Source organism: Salminus brasiliensis, chromosome 1 (assembly GCF_030463535.1).
Source record: "Salminus brasiliensis chromosome 1, fSalBra1.hap2, whole genome shotgun sequence".
Lineage (NCBI taxonomy): Eukaryota > Metazoa > Chordata > Actinopteri > Characiformes > Bryconidae > Salminus > Salminus brasiliensis.
This window is the reverse complement of record NC_132878.1, coordinates 62,144,432-62,163,527: the sequence shown is the minus strand read 5'-3', so window position 1 is coordinate 62,163,527 and position 19,096 is coordinate 62,144,432. Positions and strand designations below refer to the sequence as shown.

The 19,096-nt window shown below is 42.8% G+C and overlaps 2 protein-coding genes across 6 annotated transcripts in view; both read left to right on the top strand.

Annotated features, from left to right (window-relative positions):
• The first annotated feature begins 145 nt into the window (after positions 1-145).
• On the top strand, positions 146-4,874 carry vps18 (VPS18 core subunit of CORVET and HOPS complexes). Its single transcript, XM_072685265.1, has 5 exons — positions 146-588; positions 726-867; positions 1,164-1,255; positions 1,716-3,586; positions 3,760-4,874. The coding sequence occupies exons 1-5, from the start codon at positions 486-488 to the stop codon at positions 4,486-4,488; spliced, it is 2,937 nt and encodes a 978-aa protein (XP_072541366.1). The 5' UTR covers positions 146-485; the 3' UTR covers positions 4,489-4,874.
• A 563-nt stretch (positions 4,875-5,437) lies between these two features.
• Positions 5,438-19,096, top strand: part of ino80 (INO80 complex ATPase subunit) — a 37,942-nt gene continuing 24,283 nt past the window's right edge. The window contains exons 1-25 of one of the 5 annotated variants that reach the window (XM_072685241.1): positions 5,538-5,714; positions 8,563-8,624; positions 8,729-8,750; positions 8,947-9,125; positions 9,560-9,729; positions 9,841-9,908; positions 10,551-10,697; positions 10,905-11,025; positions 11,120-11,322; positions 11,407-11,460; positions 11,558-11,761; positions 13,025-13,223; positions 13,384-13,451; positions 13,896-14,105; positions 14,200-14,280; positions 15,023-15,118; positions 15,737-15,796; positions 15,897-16,039; positions 16,870-16,954; positions 17,270-17,387; positions 17,484-17,569; positions 17,782-17,949; positions 18,074-18,207; positions 18,374-18,441; positions 18,535-18,628. In XM_072685241.1, the coding sequence (XP_072541342.1) occupies positions 8,986-9,125; positions 9,560-9,729; positions 9,841-9,908; positions 10,551-10,697; positions 10,905-11,025; positions 11,120-11,322; positions 11,407-11,460; positions 11,558-11,761; positions 13,025-13,223; positions 13,384-13,451; positions 13,896-14,105; positions 14,200-14,280; positions 15,023-15,118; positions 15,737-15,796; positions 15,897-16,039; positions 16,870-16,954; positions 17,270-17,387; positions 17,484-17,569; positions 17,782-17,949; positions 18,074-18,207; positions 18,374-18,441; positions 18,535-18,628 (2,717 nt within the window). In that variant the 5' untranslated portion in view covers positions 5,538-5,714; positions 8,563-8,624; positions 8,729-8,750; positions 8,947-8,985. Of the gene's footprint in view, positions 5,458-5,537; positions 5,715-5,895; positions 5,915-6,175; positions 6,215-8,562; positions 8,625-8,728; positions 8,751-8,946; positions 9,126-9,559; positions 9,730-9,840; positions 9,909-10,550; positions 10,698-10,904; positions 11,026-11,119; positions 11,323-11,406; positions 11,461-11,557; positions 11,762-13,024; positions 13,224-13,383; positions 13,452-13,895; positions 14,106-14,199; positions 14,281-15,022; positions 15,119-15,736; positions 15,797-15,896; positions 16,040-16,869; positions 16,955-17,269; positions 17,388-17,483; positions 17,570-17,781; positions 17,950-18,073; positions 18,208-18,373; positions 18,442-18,534; positions 18,629-19,096 lie in introns of those variants that run through there. The other 4 variants (XM_072685227.1, XM_072685211.1, XM_072685233.1 and 1 more) reach the window with 4 other exon arrangements.

The window sequence follows — 19,096 nt, the reverse complement described above, 5'->3', positions numbered from 1 at the left end:
AGCAGAAAGGTGGTTTAATGTTAATGAGTAATAGTTGCGCTAAATTAAACTTAACTAAATGGCGCCCCCTCGTGCACAGACAAGCAGCTGCAGCTGCTGCATGCATCCCATGGTCCACCCAGTCACATGATTTTGGTCACCTGACAGACAGAGAGGAGCTTCACAACGTTGGTTGATCTCCGAGCCAAAACAGCCATATTCTCTCTTCGTTGTTTCTTTGATACCGTTTCCGTAATCTCTTCTGTATTTCGATTCTAATGAGTCTTTATGTCGGTGCTCTCCTCTCACCGGACACGAGAATGCGGGATGAAGTCAGAGTTAGCAACTGCCAGCTAGTCGTCTGTTAGCTAGCTAACCCGGACACTGGCTAATGGAGCTGTAGCTCTGCAGACGGTCATCGTAGCTAGCCAGGTGTTTACAGGGCACTGGAGCAGTTGCTCGTTATTAGGACGAAAATTCAGCCTTGACTTACCGATAGAGATACAATGGCGTCTATTCTCGACGAATACGAAGACTCGCAAATCATCCGTCACCCCGTCCAGTCGTCCCGTATGTCTGCGTCCAACCTGATTGGGATCACTCACTCAGGTAAAGGCGGACAGGCGTCAGCATCGCCCTTGTCGCGCGCGATAAGCGTGGTGGTGGAGGTGGAGGTGGGCTGACACCTGTAGAAAGGCAGGAGTTCGTCTCTGATTCTGTAAACCATTGCTTGGTGTGTATTGCAGGGTTTGTGAACGTGCGGCTGGAGGAAGAAAAGCCCATCTTCAACAAGCAGCGGATTGACTTCTCACCTCCTGAAAAGATAAACCACTTCGCAGTATGTAACAACCAGTTATGCATGAGCCTCGGCAAGGACACCCTTTTGAGGTAGGTGAAGAGCTACGTTAGCATACGCACACATGGGTGGTAATGTCTCCGTCTCTTTGATGTCTCCTGAGATGAATGGTGCTAACAGGGGTAGCTATTATAGCGGCAGTAATGAGATTATGTGCCTGACTGTTATGATTAGTGGTGTATGATCTTAGATTGGTGATCTGACACGGTGTGGCTAGTAGATTATTAAAGGACTGCAGAGAGCTCTTACTGATTTGATGATAAACGTATTCACTTATTTTCTTTGTGTCATGTAGATGCTTAAAAATGAATGTTTGTTTGTGTTTTAGGATCGATCTTGGGAAACCAGATCAGCCCAATCAGATTGAACTGGGGAGGAAGGATGATAGTAAAGTGCACAAGTTATTTCTGGACCCAACAGGTGATTTGTCACACCCTGATCAGTGAGAGCATTTATGTTAAATTAAATATTGTTATGCTGGATTTGAAATGAAGAGTTTCCAGTTACAGCCTGTTAAGTTAATTTAGTATAATTATACAGTATGTATGCTAGAATATGCAGAATCAAACTCAAATTGGTAAAAATAGCACAACACTGAACAGGATTAATTTTTAACTAGGGCCTTCTGTGATGGTGAACTTGTAGGGAACCGTTAACCGTTTATATCTTTTTTTTTTAAGACCATTACAAACTATTTAAGACTTTCTTTCATTTACATGAATTTGTATCAGCCCAACCAATGGAAATGCATCCTATTCCCATTGGAAAATAATCAGTTTGTAGTCCCACAAGAAGTCTGTTCTCTTTATTTGAGTCATGATCAGTTATTCTCCTTCATGCAGGTCATTATAAGAATAAAATTCATTTCTTTGTGTTGCAGGGTCTCACTTGGTGATTAGTCTGACCACAAACGAGTGTGTCTACCTAAACAGAAACACCCAGAAGGTTCGCAGTCTCTCTCGGTGGAGGGGCCACCTAATAGAGAGTGTGGGCTGGAATAAGCTGATAGGCACAGAGAGTAATACTGGGCCGATTCTGGTTGGAACCAGCCAAGGCATCATCTTTGAAGCAGAAATATCTGCCTCAGAGGGCACTCTGTTCAACACTAACCCAGACCAATACTTCAGGCAAGTTCATTCCTTGGAGGAGGATGGCAAACCAGCACCGGTCTGTTGCCTTGAGGTGGAACGTGGCATAGAATCAAAGTACTTCATCATCGCGACCACTCGCAAGCGTCTCTTTCAGTTTGTGGGCAAGTTGGCAGAAGGTTCCGAGCAACAGGGGTTTAGCTCCATCTTTGCTCAGAATCAAGACCTCTTACCTAGCTTTCAGGAGTTTCCGGTTAATATGGGCTACAGTGAGATTGCTTTCTACACCTCAAAGCTCAGATTGTGCCCAAAGTCCTTTGCCTGGATGATGGGCAATGGGGTTTTGTACGGCCAGTTGGACTATGTGCGGCCAGACTCTCTTCTCAGCGATGTGCAGGTGTGGGAATACACGCCAGATATTGACTTTAGTTTCAACAAGCCTGTTTCCATTGTACTTACCCAGTTCCATTTCCTTCTTCTGCTTCCTGACCGTGTCAAAGCTATTTGTACTTTGAATGGGCAGGTAGTCTATGAAGATGTGTTCCCAGACAAATTTGGCACGCTTAAAAAAATGATCAAGGATCCTGTAGGTGGGCTGGTATGGATCTACACAGAGAAAGCTGTCTTTCGCTATCATATTCAGAAGGAGTCAAGGGATGTCTGGCAGATGTACATGAGCATGAACAAATTTGACCTGGCTAAAGAGTATTGCAAGGATCGGCCAGAGTGCACGGATATGGTATTGGCCAGGGAGGCAGAGCACTGCTTCCAGAACAAACGGTATCTCGAGAGTGCCAAGTGCTACGCCCTCACTCAGAACTACTTCGAGGAGATCGCCCTGAAGTTCATTGAAGCCAAACAGGAGGAAGCCCTAAAGGAATTTCTGCTGAAGAAGTTGGGAAACCTTAAGTCTTCGGAGAAGACCCAGATCACCCTTTTGGTGACCTGGTTAACCGAGCTGTATCTGAACCGACTTGGGCAGCTGGAAGCAGATGAAAGTAAGCGCAAATTATTTCTGGAAACCCGGGAGGAATTTCGTGATTTTCTCTGCAGCACCAAGTACAAAGACTTCTTCTACAACAATCGCAGCACCATCTATGATCTTCTGGCAAGCCATGGTAATGTGGATGACATGGTGTATTTCTCGGTTATAATGCAGGACTATGAGAGGGTCATCTCCCACCATTGCCAGCACGACGACTACAGTGCAGCCCTGGAGGTGCTGTCAAAGCACTGTGATGAAAAACTTTTCTACAAGTTTTCCCCAGTGCTCATGCAGCACATTCCTAAAAAAGTAGTGGATGCCTGGATTAAAATGGGAAACCGACTGGATCCTAAGAAACTGATCCCAGCTCTAGTGAACTACAGTCAGATTGGCAGCACCCAGCAGATCAATGAGACTATCCGGTACATGGAGTTCTGTGTGTATCAGCTGGATGTGAAGGAGGAGGCCATCCATAATTATCTGCTGTCACTGTATGCCAAATACAAGTCTGATTCTTTGCTGTGGTATCTAGAGCAGGCAGGTACTCATGCCTCGGAAATCAATTATGACTTGAAATATGCCCTGCGCCTTTGTGCTGAACATGGGTATCTCCAGGCTTGTGTCTTGGTTTACAAGATAATGGAGCTGTATGAAGAAGCTGTGGATCTAGCCCTACAAGTATGTATGTTCGATAATATTGCATGACTATAACATGGTATGTTGTAAATCAGGGGTGCCCAATTCTAGTCTACCACCCTGTGAAGTTTAGTTCAATGCCTAATCTAACACACCCAATCCAGAGTCTACAATGTCTAACAATTTGTTTGTTGCTTGTTTCTTTTCCTGTTGAGGTTGATGTTGATTTGGCCAAGTCATGTGCCGACCTTCCAGAGGATGATGAGGAGCTAAGGAAGAAGCTGTGGCTGAAAATCGCCCGTCATGTTGTTCAAGAAGAGAAGGATGTGAAGAAAGCAATGAACTGTTTGTCCAGTTGCAACCTGCTGAAGATTGAGGACATCTTGCCTTTCTTTCCAGACTTTGTCACAATTGACCACTTCAAGGAGGCAATCTGCAGCTCATTAGAAGAGTATAACCAGCACATTGAGGAGCTGAAACAAGAGATGGAGGAGGCTACGGAGAGTGCCAAGCGCATACGCGAGGACATCCAGGAAATGAGGAACAAATATGGCGTGGTGGAGTCTCAAGAGAAATGTGCCACCTGCGACTTTCCTTTGCTTAACAGGCCCTTCTATCTCTTCTTGTGTGGACACATGTTCCATTACGACTGTCTTTTACAGGAAGTCACCCCTCACTTTTCGACCTATAAGCAAAACAAGCTGGAGGAACTTCAGAAAAAGCTTGCTGCGACCACCCAGACCACCAAGTCCCGTCACAGGCCCAAAGAGGAGGACACTGTCAGCCTAGGAAAAGGCCAGGGTAGCAGGGAGCAGATCAAGTCAGATATTGATGATCTCGTTGCTTCTGAGTGTGCCTACTGTGGTGAGCTGATGATCAAATCTATTGATAAGCCCTTTATTGATCCACAGAGGTTTGATGAAGAGATGTCTAGCTGGCTCTAAGGTTAGGACAAAAAAAAAAAGGAGGAGTAAAAAATAATAAAAAGCACTCGCTGGACTATGGTCTTAAATAAATGCAAAAGTGTAACAGCTGCAAGAATGTGCCTCAAGTATAGCACTCATGAAACTCTTATGTTTTGAGCATTTAGCTCTCCGTAAATGTAACCATTCATGCATCAATAATTTAGAGCTTACAACATGTTTGTGTATGTGTTGCAGAATCAACGTATGTCCGAATTCCTGAATGTGATGTGATTTATCATCTCATTAAACGCAGGATATTTTCAACTAATCTGAAGACTGTATGTACAGTTGTTCACCACAGTAACTGTGCATGTGTGCTTGATTGCTTTAATCAATTATCCTTAAATAATAAACTTTAAAACATTGAGGTTTGTTGCATTTCATTTTTATGCAATTCATAGTGAAGACCAATGGGCTGTCATGCTCCAAAATATTAAATCATGTGAATTCATTTAGATTTGTTTAGTTTGCAAACTGTACACTTGAGCAAATGACAAAAAGTAAGTGGCTTGAGGTCATTTCCCATGCTCTCTTTCTGATCAACATCGCAATCGCTACTGTTGACATCGTTGTGAGACCCATGATTACACACATATCACTGTCCATATTTTGGCAACAAAAACAGGAGCGGGCACTAGCCATAATCCAAGCATGTGCGTTTACAGCAAAACACAGTAACAATCATAGTCTCGCGGTATTTCGCAGCAAGCCCAGCTTAAAAAAACGTGACCAATCTCGCGATATTTCGTAGACGCCGACGAAGCCGACGTCATGTACGTCACATTCGCGCTGGCGAGTTCAAGGCATCACCAATCGATCCCGGAAAACTACGCGTCTTCATTAAACCCACGTCTTGGACGTTAAATGCGATTCGCAGCAGTCATTGTGGACTAAACACGCATCGTGTTTATTCAGAGATGACTGACGTGCAGCAACGACACCAGAAAAGTCAGTTTTGGTGCCACCCCATCCGCTCTGTTGTTGATTAGTATGGCTGCTCTCTGCTCCGTCCTCGCCATGGCGCCGTGGTCGCCGCTCTCCCGGCCGCTGAAAGTGGCCGCCTCTCTGCTGCTGCCGACTCGGCGCCTCAGTCCCTCTCCCTTTGCTCGCACCCGCCATTTTGGAGACGGAGCGCTGAGAGTCGGCAGCAACGGAGACGGAGAGAGGAAAAAGGGGCAACACACAACCGGGGTGGGGGGACGAAGGTGAGCCGGTGTTTATGGAGGGAGGGGAGCGTTGGGGTAAGATGGCCGGGAGGGAGAAAGAATTAGAAAACGGGGGAATGGAACGAGCGGGTCTGCCCTTCTGCGGGGCAGAGGGGACATTTGGCGGAGAGCGAGAGAGGCGAGCAGGCAGAGCTGGTTTGCCTGCCACGCGTTGGTGTTGGAAAGCGCCAGGCCTGAACGTAAATGTAATTTCTCCCACTAGCTGGGCTTACTTATATCGGTGTCCTGGCTGGATGTGGCCTTAAAGAGACAGGGCCCGTCTCGGTTATTCAGAATTGACGAGTGGAAACTGAAATAAACAAATCCTCACAATCCCTAAAAATGCGACCCGTGTAGGAGGGGAAAAAAAAAACCCTAAACTCGCCACCCTTTATATCTACCAGTCTGTAGAAATGCACGCAAATTGAACGCAGACCTTCCTACAAGTCTATAAGACGAGCGTCAGGGAAGCAGCTCTTAAGGCTAACGAACCGCTCAAGGTTAATAAACTAGCTTATCTGTAGCGAACGCTAACACGAGACTGCTGAAAGTTGCCCTCGTTCAGTTTGTAGCTTAGCTTAGCGTAGCTGGCTAGGTATCTGTCAGAGGTAACGCTATTAAAGCTCGCTAGCTCTGTGTATTGTTTGGCTAACAGCTCGCTAGCATGTCAAATCTGGTACTAGGCTATCTGGCTAGCTAGCTAGCACTACATCACACATACAGCCGCCAATGCTTCAGGCTTTGGGTAGAAAAGTTATGAATTTATCACCCGTATCAGACTAAACACTAAATACTTAATATTTCACGCGAGAATCACACTCAAGTTATTAGATTCCTGGTGTTATTTAGCCCACAAGGCTATGATTGATAATGGCAACGTTGGGTAGCTTAGCCTGTTTTTTTTTTTTTTAGGAGAAAAATGTTAATTAATTAATGGTTGAGGACTTAAGAGTTTATTAGGTGAGCTACAGACTGTTTATGCCTATTCAAGTTAGCTATAATATTCCTCCAATTATCTGCCCTGGATTTGACTTCTTTATACACATGATGAAGTTAGGAAATTTACAGTAGATGTACAAAGGTTTCCTCTGATATTAATAGGAAGCCCCCCTCCACCCACTTTCTGCAGTAACAGCCTCCAGCCTTCAGGGAAGGCTTTAGTCAGAGCCCCTAAAATATCAAGGTAGAAAAATAATATTTAGAGACTTAGCTAAATCATTTTCTGAATTTAATAAAAACATTCCCTCCATTTAATAAATTGTTCCCTTTGTTTAATTAGTCTTGCATCTAAACCGAGGAAATGACTCAGTAATTTTAGAGAACAGATTGTTAAACTGATAGAACGGTCTATGCTCAAATTATTATTCATCTACCTTGATACTTTAGAGGATCTGTAGCTTTACTCTTGTGTTGGAAAAAAATATGAATAATTTATTCAAATATTTAATGTGCTCCTAATCTGTTCCATCAGTGAAGTAACATCAGCTGTTTAAACACTCCACTGTGTTCCTTCTGGAAACAAATATCAACATATTGATATGGATCGGTACATGCTGTACTGTGTCTTTGTGTGTAAATTAAGCGGGAAGCTAAATAGCTTACTGTGGGGGTCTGATTCCAGTCATTTCAGTCACAAGAGTGTTAGTGAGGTCAGGCTCTGATATTAAATGATCAGCCATAGGTCACAAGAGCCACTCCAACTCATCTCAAAGGTGTTGGATGAAACGCTATTCCACAGCCCTGTCCTGGGGACCCTTTGCACCTCTCTAGCTAACCCTTGGTGTTGGACTTGGTTAAGTTTGGCTGTATTTTTGGCGTGCAAGAGCATCCTATTCTATGGAGTTTATACAAATCCGTGTGGTCGCCACTGAATGTGTGTCAGCAATTGGTGCACTTTACGGTAGCCAAATTTACTCATTAGGGTCAATTTCCCAGAGATTAAGACTAGTCATGGATTATATTTTCCTTTCAATAGAAAGTCTCAAAATGCTGTGTAGTCTGTGTCGACTAAGAAAAACAGCCCACAGTGTATGTTCCTGAGGGTGCTGACTCAGAGACTCTTTAAAAGAGCCCTGCAGAAATGCACTGTAGAGACCTAGATGGCGAGACAGCCAGTCAGGTGACTTCCATGCAAGTGTAGTGCCAGGGCCCATACAGATTCCTCTCATTGCATACAGGAGTAATCACTTCCAGTGAAATCTTGTTGCAGAACTCATGTGATGTGCATGAGCCTATAAAGCCTATAAACGTTAAATCAGCACAGATATGAGTTAACGGGAGTTATAATGTCATACCAAGAAAATCAGTCTATTCTATCTAGTTCAGGTGCTGAGTTATGTTAACGTTGACTTTAATTCTTTTAAGACACCCACAGCATTATGCAGAAGTTTGGGTACCGCTGTTCAAATTGTGCATTGTTGGTCAAAGTGGACAAATCTCCCCTGCAGTAAACCTACCTAAATATTATCTGCATATTTAAAAAAATAACCAAAACGAGGCACTTTTTCTCAAAAGCATCTTAATTGATAGTATTCAGTGTGATGCTTGCTCTACTATTTGTCAGTTATCTTTGTGCTAAGACACTTTTGGGGAAACCCAGCCCATGTGATTTGACCAGTGGTGCGCAAACGCTGCATACAGCTGTAGTAGTCATTTATATAGTGGCATGAATGTAAAAGTACCAAGAGCATTGTCTGTGTTATGTTTCATTTATTCCAGTAAATGAGTCTAGATAGCTCTACTTTGCAGTTACAAGGGGTCAGTGCTTTTTGGATGGAGGCATCCCTGCCTCCAGTTATGGTCCAGAGGATGCAGTTGTGATTTTTTTTCCCCCTCTGTTTTATTTCAGCCTCGCAATTTCATGAAATCTGCATCTTGGAACTGGAAATGATAAAGTCTAATTTTCCTAAGGTACTTGAAATTTCATGTACAATGTTTTGGGAACAATCTTGCAATATTTCTACAATATGATAAATTTACATGAATTTTAAGACTATTTCCATTGCTTTCTACAGTCCTACAGGAAGACTTTATTATGTAAGAATCAACATCCACTGAATAAATACACCGAATTATGAAAAATGATTGCTAATTAAGTAATTGCTATTTTTATAAACAAATAGCAATCTTGCATTTTTTGTTATGTAAGAATGGTTTCTTACATGCTTATAAGTGCCTTTGCCAACTAATCTGTATTCCTTATTCTCACATGATCATGGTCTGATCTCTGCAGTGAGTGCCCAGCTGGGCCCAGGACTCTTTCTGTCTCCCTATGGCCTCAGAGCAGGATGGCGTGGACTCTGCCTGCTCTAAGCTGGCCAAACCGCTCCACCTGCAGTACCTGGAGCGTTCCCTTAGGCTGGATGCCTTCCTCCGCCAGACTTCTGCCATATTTAACCAGGACATATCCAGGTAGGGACAGTGTGTGATAGAGAGCAGTGATAAGCTGGTGCATGTCTTATCAAGTGAAGTCATCCTTAATATATCTGATGCCTTCTGTTATGAAGTTATAAGAATATTGTAAGGTTGTTTAACCTAGTGTATTTCTTCTATGAGTCTACTTGGTTAGTAATGGTCTTATGCTATTGGTAGATGGTTTTGCGATTTAAGAAGTGGTTCATGTAACAAAATAAGTACTGAAGACAAATAATCATAAGTTAGTCAAAATAATTGCAAATATTGCTACTGTTTATTTGTTATTGATTCATTCTCCTGAGAGTCTCAAAGGTAGATAGGTGCCAATAGAATGTTCATTTTAGCTTTGTCCTTTTAATTTCAGTCGCTACATATGTGTGTCAGACATGTGGCTGGATGGCGCTTCATGGTCTTGTGTATTTATGTTTCAGTGATGACAGTGATGATGGTTTGGGTGAGGGTCCTTCTCTGGCCCCCTCCAACCCTCATGCCCCCATGCTAGCAGTGAAGAATGAGCCTATTGACTCTGAGGAAGGAACCAAGGTGTCTGGTGGAGGAGGAGGGACAGAGTGTGGTACTCTCAATGGAGCTCTGCTTCAGGGTACAGATCAACAGACTTACACCTATTTAGCACAGAACAAGATTCAATCATTAATTGATTCATTTTGTTTTTGTTACTCAGCATGTAATGTTTTTTTTTTTTTTTAAACAGAGCATAAGGCTGACAAAGCCAGTCTGTACAACTTCACCAAACTGAGGAAGAGCCGGAAATGGCTAAAGGTATTTGCACTGCTTATGCTGTTATGATGTTAATATTTAAAGAAACGGTTAGTAAAAGATCTACAGCTACACAATTATTTACTTATTTCGAATATCACTTTTCTCAATCAGTAGAGACGTTGGCACTGTGCACACCTCAGTCTTCACACTTGAATCACACTTTGAGTTGTTAGGCGACTGCAATTAGATCTGCAAGAATCTGCACTGGATCTGCAAGACTAAGACCATGTGGTTGCTCAGCTGTTCCATGGTCTGATTTGGAATGTATTGTTTGTTAACTGTCAACCTGAAGTCTAAATAGCCGTCACTGCCAGTAAAGCAAGCCATGATTAGGCTGAGAAAGTGAAACAGACCAATCAGAGAGGTTGCACTAACAGGGACCTGTCTGTATGACTTACCTTATTGAACACATATCTGGCGAGTTTGTCATTTTATGAATGGTCTGCCTCATTTTAGATATTATATAGTGTTTTAATTATAATTACTACTTCAAAACCATTCTTTTTTTATTTGTTAATAGATCTGTATTTATTACTTTTAGCTTGTATTTTTGCTTTGCTTTATGCTGTGAAGCAATTTGAGATGCATTCTATATATTAAAATGTTCTGTTTAAATAACGTTATATTCTTATGGTTCTTCAGGGCATCCTGTTAAGCGATGACACTACAGATTCGGACACTGACTCAGATGACTCTGATTTCTCAATGTCCCGCGAGGAGCTGCATGACATGCTGCGATTGCACAAGTTCACCAGGTTGCACCAGAGCAAGTTTCAGGCTGACCGTGAGGTATATAGAAACAATTACATTCTCTCTCTCTCTCTCTCTCTCTCTCTCTCTCTCTCTCTCTCTCTCTCTCTCTCTCTCTCTCACACACACACACACACACACACACACACACACACACACACACACACACACACACACACACACACAAGAAGAGGAAAATCAACCTATTTCAGTTGGGTAGTAACAACAAAAACTGTGTGATTCCAGCTGCAGCAGTATCAGTACTACAGCACAGGCCTCCTGTCCACCCAAGACCCTTTCTACGAGCAACAGCGCCATCTACTGGGGCCCAAGAAAAAGAAAATTAAGGAGGACAAGAAATTTAAGGGTATGGGAGAGGGAAGAGTGTTCATTCTAAGCTTGGGCTTGACATTTGCTGTATGTAATACTCCCATGGCTGACATTTCTCTGTTTGCTCACAGCCAAGTTAAAGAAGATGAAAAAGAAGAAGAAACGGGGTGAAGATTCATCTATGGAGGGACGGCCATACATCACCAAAATATTTGCCAAGTTCTCCCATGATGCACCGCCCCCCATGACAAAGAAGAAGCACTTAACGATTGAGCAGTTAAATGCTCGCAGACGAAAAGTCTGGCTTACCATTGCCAAGAAAGAAAACCCTAAGGTATTGTTGTTTTCTTCATATCCCTCCTCCACCAGATATGTTTTTCATAAGCATTCAATTTTAATTTTGCCCTCTTTCTTGTAGGCTTTTAAGCAGAAAGCATCTGCGAAGAACTTTGTTTTAACCAATGCCAAAAAGGTAACAGTAGAGCTGAAATAGACTGAGTACACAATTATGTGTTTTTATTGCTGAGAACGTGGGAGTTGGATGTTGATGTGTGTGTGTGTGTGTCCAGCTGGCCCATCAATGCATGCGTGAGGTGCGCAGGGCTGCGATCCAGGCTCAGAAGAACTGTAAGGAGACCCTGCCACGTGCACGACGCCTCACTAAAGAAATGTTACTGTACTGGAAGAAGTACGAGAAAGTGGAGAAAGAGCACCGCAAGCGTGCAGAGAAAGAGGCGCTAGAGCAACGCAAACTAGACGAGGAGATGAGAGAGGTATACACAATATTGGTATACTGGATTGTTTTATACACTGTCAGGATGTGAAGATATACATATGTTTCAGATGGGTTATTTCAATACTTATAATAACATTGTGTGTATATGTGTATACATATCTGTGTAATTACGCATGTAATGTGAGGGTGATTTTTAAATGTACAATCAGCAAGCACTTTATTACTTGTGCTTCTCCTTATTCGTGCAGTTATCTAATCAACCAATCGTGTGGTAGCAGTGCAGTGTTTGAAACCGTGTAGATACAAGCCAGCGGCTTCAAATAATGTTCCGGGGAAAAATATGATTTCAGTGATTTCAAGTGTTGCATGACTTCTGGTGCCAGCCTTCTAGAGTATTTCTAGAGTGTACTCTGTATGTTGCAATAAAGAAAATGCATCCAGTGAGTGGCAGTAACGCCTTGTTAATGAGCAAGCTCAGTGGACAGTTTGGAGACAGAAGTAGAGCTTCAGAAACCTTTAACCACTTTGTACAATTGTGGTGAGCAGAAAAGCATCTCCGAATGCACAACATGTCCAACCTTAAGGTGGATAGGCTACAGCAGCAGGCGATTATGCCAGGTTCTGCTTCTGTCAGCCAGGAGCAGAAAGCTGAGGCTGCAGTGGGCAAAGGCTCAGCAAACTTAGACAGTTAAACACTAAAAACTTCATCATTAGCCCCATCATTATTCTGTATTTCTGCTGAGGCACACTGATGATTAGGTCAGGCTTTGACGCTGACCGCTTGAATCTAACCTGCTTTGTGTCAACTGTCTTGTGGTTTCTGAGGGTATCTAATGGTGTGGGGAGTGTCATCCTGGCACACATAGGGCCTGTTAATACCAATCGTCATTGCGTGAATAATGCAGTCTATATGAGTAGGAGTTAACCCTTAATGCCCGCAATTGACTTGTAATGATAATGGTTTCTTCCAGCATGAAAACAAAGCAAATGTCTTAAACTGGTTTTATGAACATGTTTATGATCATGAACTTCACTGTTCTTCAGTGGCCTTCCTAGTCACCAGATCTAAATCCAGTAAAACACCACTCCAGTTCCAACATATTGTGTATTCCATACAATGAAGATTTAAAACTGTGTTGAGAGCAAAAGGAGGCACTACCCAGTATTAATGTAGTGTTCCTCAGAAAGTTAATAAATATATTTGTCTTTCTGGCAGAAAGCATTGCATGACCATTTTTTGCTTATTAATTTTAGGTTGATAGATAACCCTCAAACCTCAATCCTGTGTCTGATTGATTAGGCCAAGAGACAGCAGAGGAAGCTGAACTTCCTCATCACACAGACTGAGCTGTATGCCCACTTCATGGGGGGTAAGCAGAATGTGGCCGGAGGAGACAGCACTCAGGAAGAGATCCTCCGGAAGCTGGATGAGAACACAGCCCATCGGCAGATAGACATCGGTGGGGGAGTGATGGTCAACGTGGGTCAGGAGGATTATGGTATGTCTCTGCAGTGTGCTCTGACTGAAAAGGAACATGATATGAATTAGTGCTCAGTTGTATTTATGCCACTTGAGTGTGAGAACATCACTTTACATCTCTTTGGTTGTTAAAAATAGTTTTAATTTAAATGTATTTTTTTTCTCTTCTTTCCATGCAGATAGCGAATACTACAAGTCTCAAGCCCTGCGGAATGCAAAAGAAGCTTTTCATATTCACCAAGCTAGAGTGAGTAAATTGAGGGGTGTGTTCAGAAAAGTTCAGAAATGGGTGAAAACACATTTTTATGTATTATTTCATTCCTTGGGGAGTAAACAATGCAATGAATCACTATAAGGTAGTGATTCTACTGCATTCATTTTGAATTGATTATAATGCATCCTCATATTTTGATTAGGCTGTGCACTCATTTGCTGACCAAAATACATTTGTTAGCCTATTTCTAAATGGGGAAAATGCATTTTCAATGTTTAAGCTTCATGGATGTATTTCTGAATAATACCAAAATAATTTAATCGAATTGTGGTTTCATGAAATAGTTTGTGGTTTTATAATGTATCAACATACTTATTGCAAACAGATTGGGTCATTCTGAAGTCAGACATTTATTCTCCTGGCCATTAATGACACGGCCTTAACGTTGAGTGTTGTCTCCCACTATGTGTAATACAGACCAGGCAGTTTGATGAGGAGGCGAAGGACAGCCGCTGTGCCTCTTTGCACGTGGCCAGTGTGTCGGGCTCTGGCTTTGGGGAGAGTTACAGCCTGTCCAACCCTTCCATTCAGGCTGGCGAGGATATCCCTCAGCCCACTATTTTCAACGGCAAGCTCAAAGGCTACCAGCTTAAAGGCATGAACTGGTTGGCCAACCTTTATGAACAGGTAAGTGGCAACCCATGTGAGAATGTGAGCGTGCACAATTTATGATGTGTAGGAGAAGTACAGAGTAAAAATGTTTCTGCTTTTTCCATCTCAGGGCATCAACGGCATACTGGCGGATGAAATGGGGCTGGGCAAGACGGTCCAGAGCATTGCCCTACTCGCTCACTTGGCAGAGGTAAGCTCTTTCTACAGTAACCTGAGAGTAATCGACGTCACTCTAGTAATCTCTCAGAGCAGTGGCTCTGAACTCCAGTCTGGTGACTCCAGTCCATTGGTCTGCACAGTTTTACATATTCCCTGCCTCTGCACACCTGATCAAGACCTTATCAAGAACTTCTTGAGTTGCATCAAGCATGTTGGGACAGAGAATAGTTAAAATTGTGCAGTGGCGGCCGGGGCCAGACAGCTGTGGATAAGCAGATAGTTCTATGTTTTGTAACCTTATAGATAAATCATTTTACAGCTTGAAAAAAAAAAACGAGAGAAACAGATGTGCCAGCTCACCCGTTCCATTTTCCTGTGCTGGATTCACTTACACATTTCTCCCTAACGTGCTCCAGAAGGCAAGGCCCTGTCATTTGGTGTCTGTGGGAACTCTCCAGCTGCCTCCGCTGCGTCCCTTGGCCCTTGGGGCCTTCAAAGGCAGGAGGAAATGGAATTTGGGGAGTTTTGGAATTCAATATGAAAGAGTTGTGCCTTATGGCCCATAGGAAACTGTGCTTGCATGTTGCCTCCTCTTTAGTTGCTTCCTGTTTTCACCCCTCTCTCCTCTTCATGTCTTTCCCACCATCTCTCCATCTTAACCCCCCCCCCCCCCCCCCCCCCTTTGCACCTGATGGTTTTTGGTCTTATTTTCTGTGTGTGTGTGTGTGTGTGTGTGTGTGTGTGTGTGTGTGTGTGTGTGTCCTGTTCTGCAGAGAGACAACATTTGGGGACCCTTCTTAATCATCTCCCCAGCCTCCACACTCAACAACTGGCACCAAGAGTTCACCCGCTTCGTTCCCAAATTCAAGGTGAGTGCCGCAGCTGGACAGGATGACACCTGCAACTGCGGAATCCTTTAAATATCCCTCTCTCCCATAAACCCACTGAACCGGCTCTATTTTCAGAACAATAACAATCGGACAAGGTTGCCTAGCCCTATTTTTACCCTGTTAGAACAACTGTACGGAAATGCGTGGCTTGAGCTTGAGTGCTACAGTATGGGATGTGTTTTTGTAGGCGATCTGTAGGGGGCAATGTTGGATCATTGCTGACATTGTCTACTGAAATGGAGCACTGCCACAAGGAATTGAAAAGACTTTTAACAACAGTCAACAGCTACAGCTGAAGCTGTTTCTTAGCTGGAATGACGCAATTAATTATTATGAACATAAGAGAGAAATTATGTTTTCTAGTTTAATCCCTTTGTTGATCTATAAGCTGGTTGCTATGGAAAGCTATGAAATCCCCTGAAGACTTGTCAGGTTTCACATGAAACTTCTACATGCATGTAAAATGCTGTAAAAATGGCTGTATGTGGATGATTTGCAACAGTGGTGATTAATCGGCTTGCTGATATCATGTATATGCAGTCTGCCAACTAACCATAATTTTTTTAAAATTCTTTTTCTTCTTTTTCTGGTCCACAGGTGCTGCCATACTGGGGGAACCCCCACGACCGCAAAGTGATCCGAAAATTTTGGAGCCAGGTGAGTTTGAGGCTTTTGTGTAGTCCACTCCAGTTGCTGCAAGAACCCTGGACTTTACAAAATGTCTGACATTAACTCTGTCCTTTTGTGGCCCCTGTAGAAAACCCTGTACACCCAAAATGCTCCCTTCCATGTTGTGATCACCAGTTATCAGCTGGTGGTGCAGGACGTGAAGTATTTTCAGCGAGTGAAGTGGCAGTACATGGTTCTGGATGAGGCTCAGGCACTAAAGAGCAGCACAAGGTAATGAGCCCGTCCTGAAGCTTATAGCCACTTTCATATCATTACCTTGTAACTCCATTTTGCACTATTTGAGAATACCAGCTGCTTGTGGCATTGTGTGACCACTTCATTATAAATAGACAGGTTAAATTGGTCCAGAATTACTTTCTACCTTAAAGTGCTTAACATTGATCAGTAATTGTTTTTAGTGTAGCAGTAGCTTTTAATTTAGTTTTAATTTAGCAAGCATTTAAGTTAATTAACAAGTAACCATATTAATTGTGTGTACATTTTATTATCCAAAGATAAGTGCTAGTTATTATACTCATGTTTTCCAATTCCCAGCTAACTAAACTTTTCTGTTATACCCCCCCCCCCCCCCCCAAACTGCTTTTTATTCCCCCACACCAGTAAAGTAAATTGAACATAATATGGTCCTTAATGTTAGTTGTCTTTTCTAAAGGCAGTATATGTATAGAGCTTATAAAAGAAAGTCTGCAGCACTGAGGCATCTCGGATGTGCTAACACCAGGCCTGAGCTGGGACCATCTCCCAAATGTGATGTGTGAGATTGTACCCGACTGGGCCTCCAGCAGCTTCTGTTGTGGTGAAATATGATTTATGAGCGCACCAAGTGCCTCCCGTGGCTGTCAGAGGAGCTTCAGCAAGCTTCAGCAAGTCCTCTGTGTCCCGCAGTCAAGCAGAGGCTTAGTTTGAGATTGTGACGGAGCCCTGTGTCGGTTTCAGTCTGGGCCTCTCTGCTGCTGCCATGCTGATGGGTCTTGTTAGATCTTTTCATAAGCCCTGTGTGTGTTAGCTGCTTGATGAGTGTGTTTGGTTTTGATCAACAGCGTGCGGTGGAAGATACTACTTCAGTTCCAGTGCCGAAACCGGCTGCTACTAACAGGAACACCCATCCAGAACACAATGGCCGAGGTGAGCTCGCACAAGAAGTGTGTGTTTTGTGTGTTCGGTTTTTAGGATGCAACCATCTGTGCTTTGTTGGACAATTTGAGAAAAAACAGGGTTAACCTGCGGGATCAAAGCTATGTTTTATTTTTATTTATTTATTTTTAAACCTAAGTTAAAACCTATTCTTACACTTGCCTCATGTAAAAGTGTAGATAACACATATGGAACCCACTGTATAATCACACATCACATCCTGACCTATGTTCCAATGTTTGAGGTGAGGGTGACTGGGGATTTTCTCATTTTGACTGATGAGGACTAATCCTCTGTTTTCTTCAGTTGTGGGCCTTGCTTCACTTCATTATGCCTACACTATTTGACTCTCATGAGGAGTTCAACGAGTGGTTCTCCAAAGACATAGAAAGCCACGCTGAGAACAAATCTGCCATTGATGAGAGTAAGTAGTATTGTGACCTTCTGAAGCCAACAATTCATTCAACAATGAATGATCCATGACTCTAGAGTTCTGATTTTGTCCTGTTTTTGAATGCAGATCAGCTCTCAAGACTACACATGATCTTGAAGCCTTTCATGCTTCGCCGAATAAAGAAGGATGTGGAGAACGAGCTCTCTGATAAGGTACTGCTCCTAATCTCAGTTTCTTATGAGATTTATTTTAGTGTTAATGTGATTTAAACTTAAAGAAAACTACATAGAAAGATAATTGAATTTATTGGGTTAAAATAAATAAATATGGAGGTGTCAAATAAACAGACACCCCTAAGTTTTGATGCAGGCCTTCTTATTCATTTATGTATAGTCGATGACCCCCTGATTTCTTGCTTCTCCAGATCGAGATCTTGACCTATTGCCAACTGACAAGCAGGCAGAGACTATTGTACCAGGCCCTGAAGAACAAGATCTCCATTGAGGACCTGCTGCAGTCGTCCATGGGCACGGCCCAACAAGCACACAGCACCACCAGCAGCCTCATGAACCTTGTTATGCAGTTCAGAAAGGTAAAGGTGCCACTGAGCTTCATGGGAAGAGTGGTGATTCATTTCCCCACAAGGATTCTATCTTTCTGCAGTTAAGGAGGAGATGGATGCACATACCAAATGTATGCTTTATCTGTTTATTTAGGTATGTAACCATCCAGACCTCTTTGAACGTCAGGAGACACGTTCACCTTTTCACATGTCTCTGAAGCCCTTCATCATGTCCAAGTTTCTCTTCCGTGAAGGCCTCTTGAATACATGCAGCCAGGGGAGGGCGAAGTGAGTTCACTGATCTGTGCATGGTCATTGTACACCTCCTGAATTTTTTTTTATTCTCCCATTATTCAGTGCTTTTTAATATCATGTTTCATATGTTAAAAGTGTCTGAAATGGACAAGCACAGTTTTAGACCTGTTCCCTGACCCCTTGTTTCTTTGGCATATAGGTTACTACAGGTTCTGCTCTCCCCTTTCTCCCCTCAACACATCCAGCAGTCCTTATTTCACAGGAATAGTAAGTCAGTCTCTCTCTTCCTCTCTATCTGTCTTGCTTAAATGACAGGCACTTTTTAAGCGAACTGTGCCTTTTCTCTTCCACCATCCTCAGGTGATGATGAAGGCAGCTGCTTCTCTTTTCTACGGTTTATTGATGTGTCACCATCAGAAATGTCCAATGTCATGCTGCGGGGCACACTTACGAGGTCTGCTTTCTTAACACTGTGACTCTTTGCAAAACTCCATTTAGTTATTGTCTCTCTTTATTTTTTCCCATAAGAGTTTGATGTACTATGAAAAAGGGTTGGTAAAGCATAGTGGATAACATTGCTGCCCTCATGAATAGGGTTTGATCGCTCACTCAGGCAAGCACACTGTCAAATTCTAGGAGTTCTTTAGCAGGGCTTCTACCGCTGCATCTGCTTGCTGCACACTTAAACACACTTTAAACACCTCTAAAATAGGCCCTATGGTTCCAGAACCATGTGTGTAAAAGAGTTGTTTGTCGAGTACCTTTATCAATATCAAGTTAAACGGTTCTTTACATGTACGCATTTCTTTTCCTAAGTGCTTCTTTTGCGATGTTGCTCAAAGAACCCTTTGTGGCACTTTTATTTTTAAGAGAATGCAACAAAAAAGTCTATTACACATTAAAGATTTAGTCTGATAAGTTA

What these genes read in the sequence shown, in the direction of transcription:
- vps18 (XM_072685265.1), top strand. Translation starts at nt 486, where the DNA reads ATGGCGTCTATTCTCGACGAATACGAAGACTCGCAAATCATCCGTCAC. An exon ending in GTTATTTCTGGACCCAACAG is followed by an intron (nt 1,256 to 1,715) that starts GTGATTTGTCAC and finishes TTTGTGTTGCAG; the next exon opens with GGTCTCACTTGGTGATTAGT. An exon ending in CTGTGGATCTAGCCCTACAA is followed by an intron (nt 3,587 to 3,759) that starts GTATGTATGTTC and finishes TTTCCTGTTGAG; the next exon opens with GTTGATGTTGATTTGGCCAA.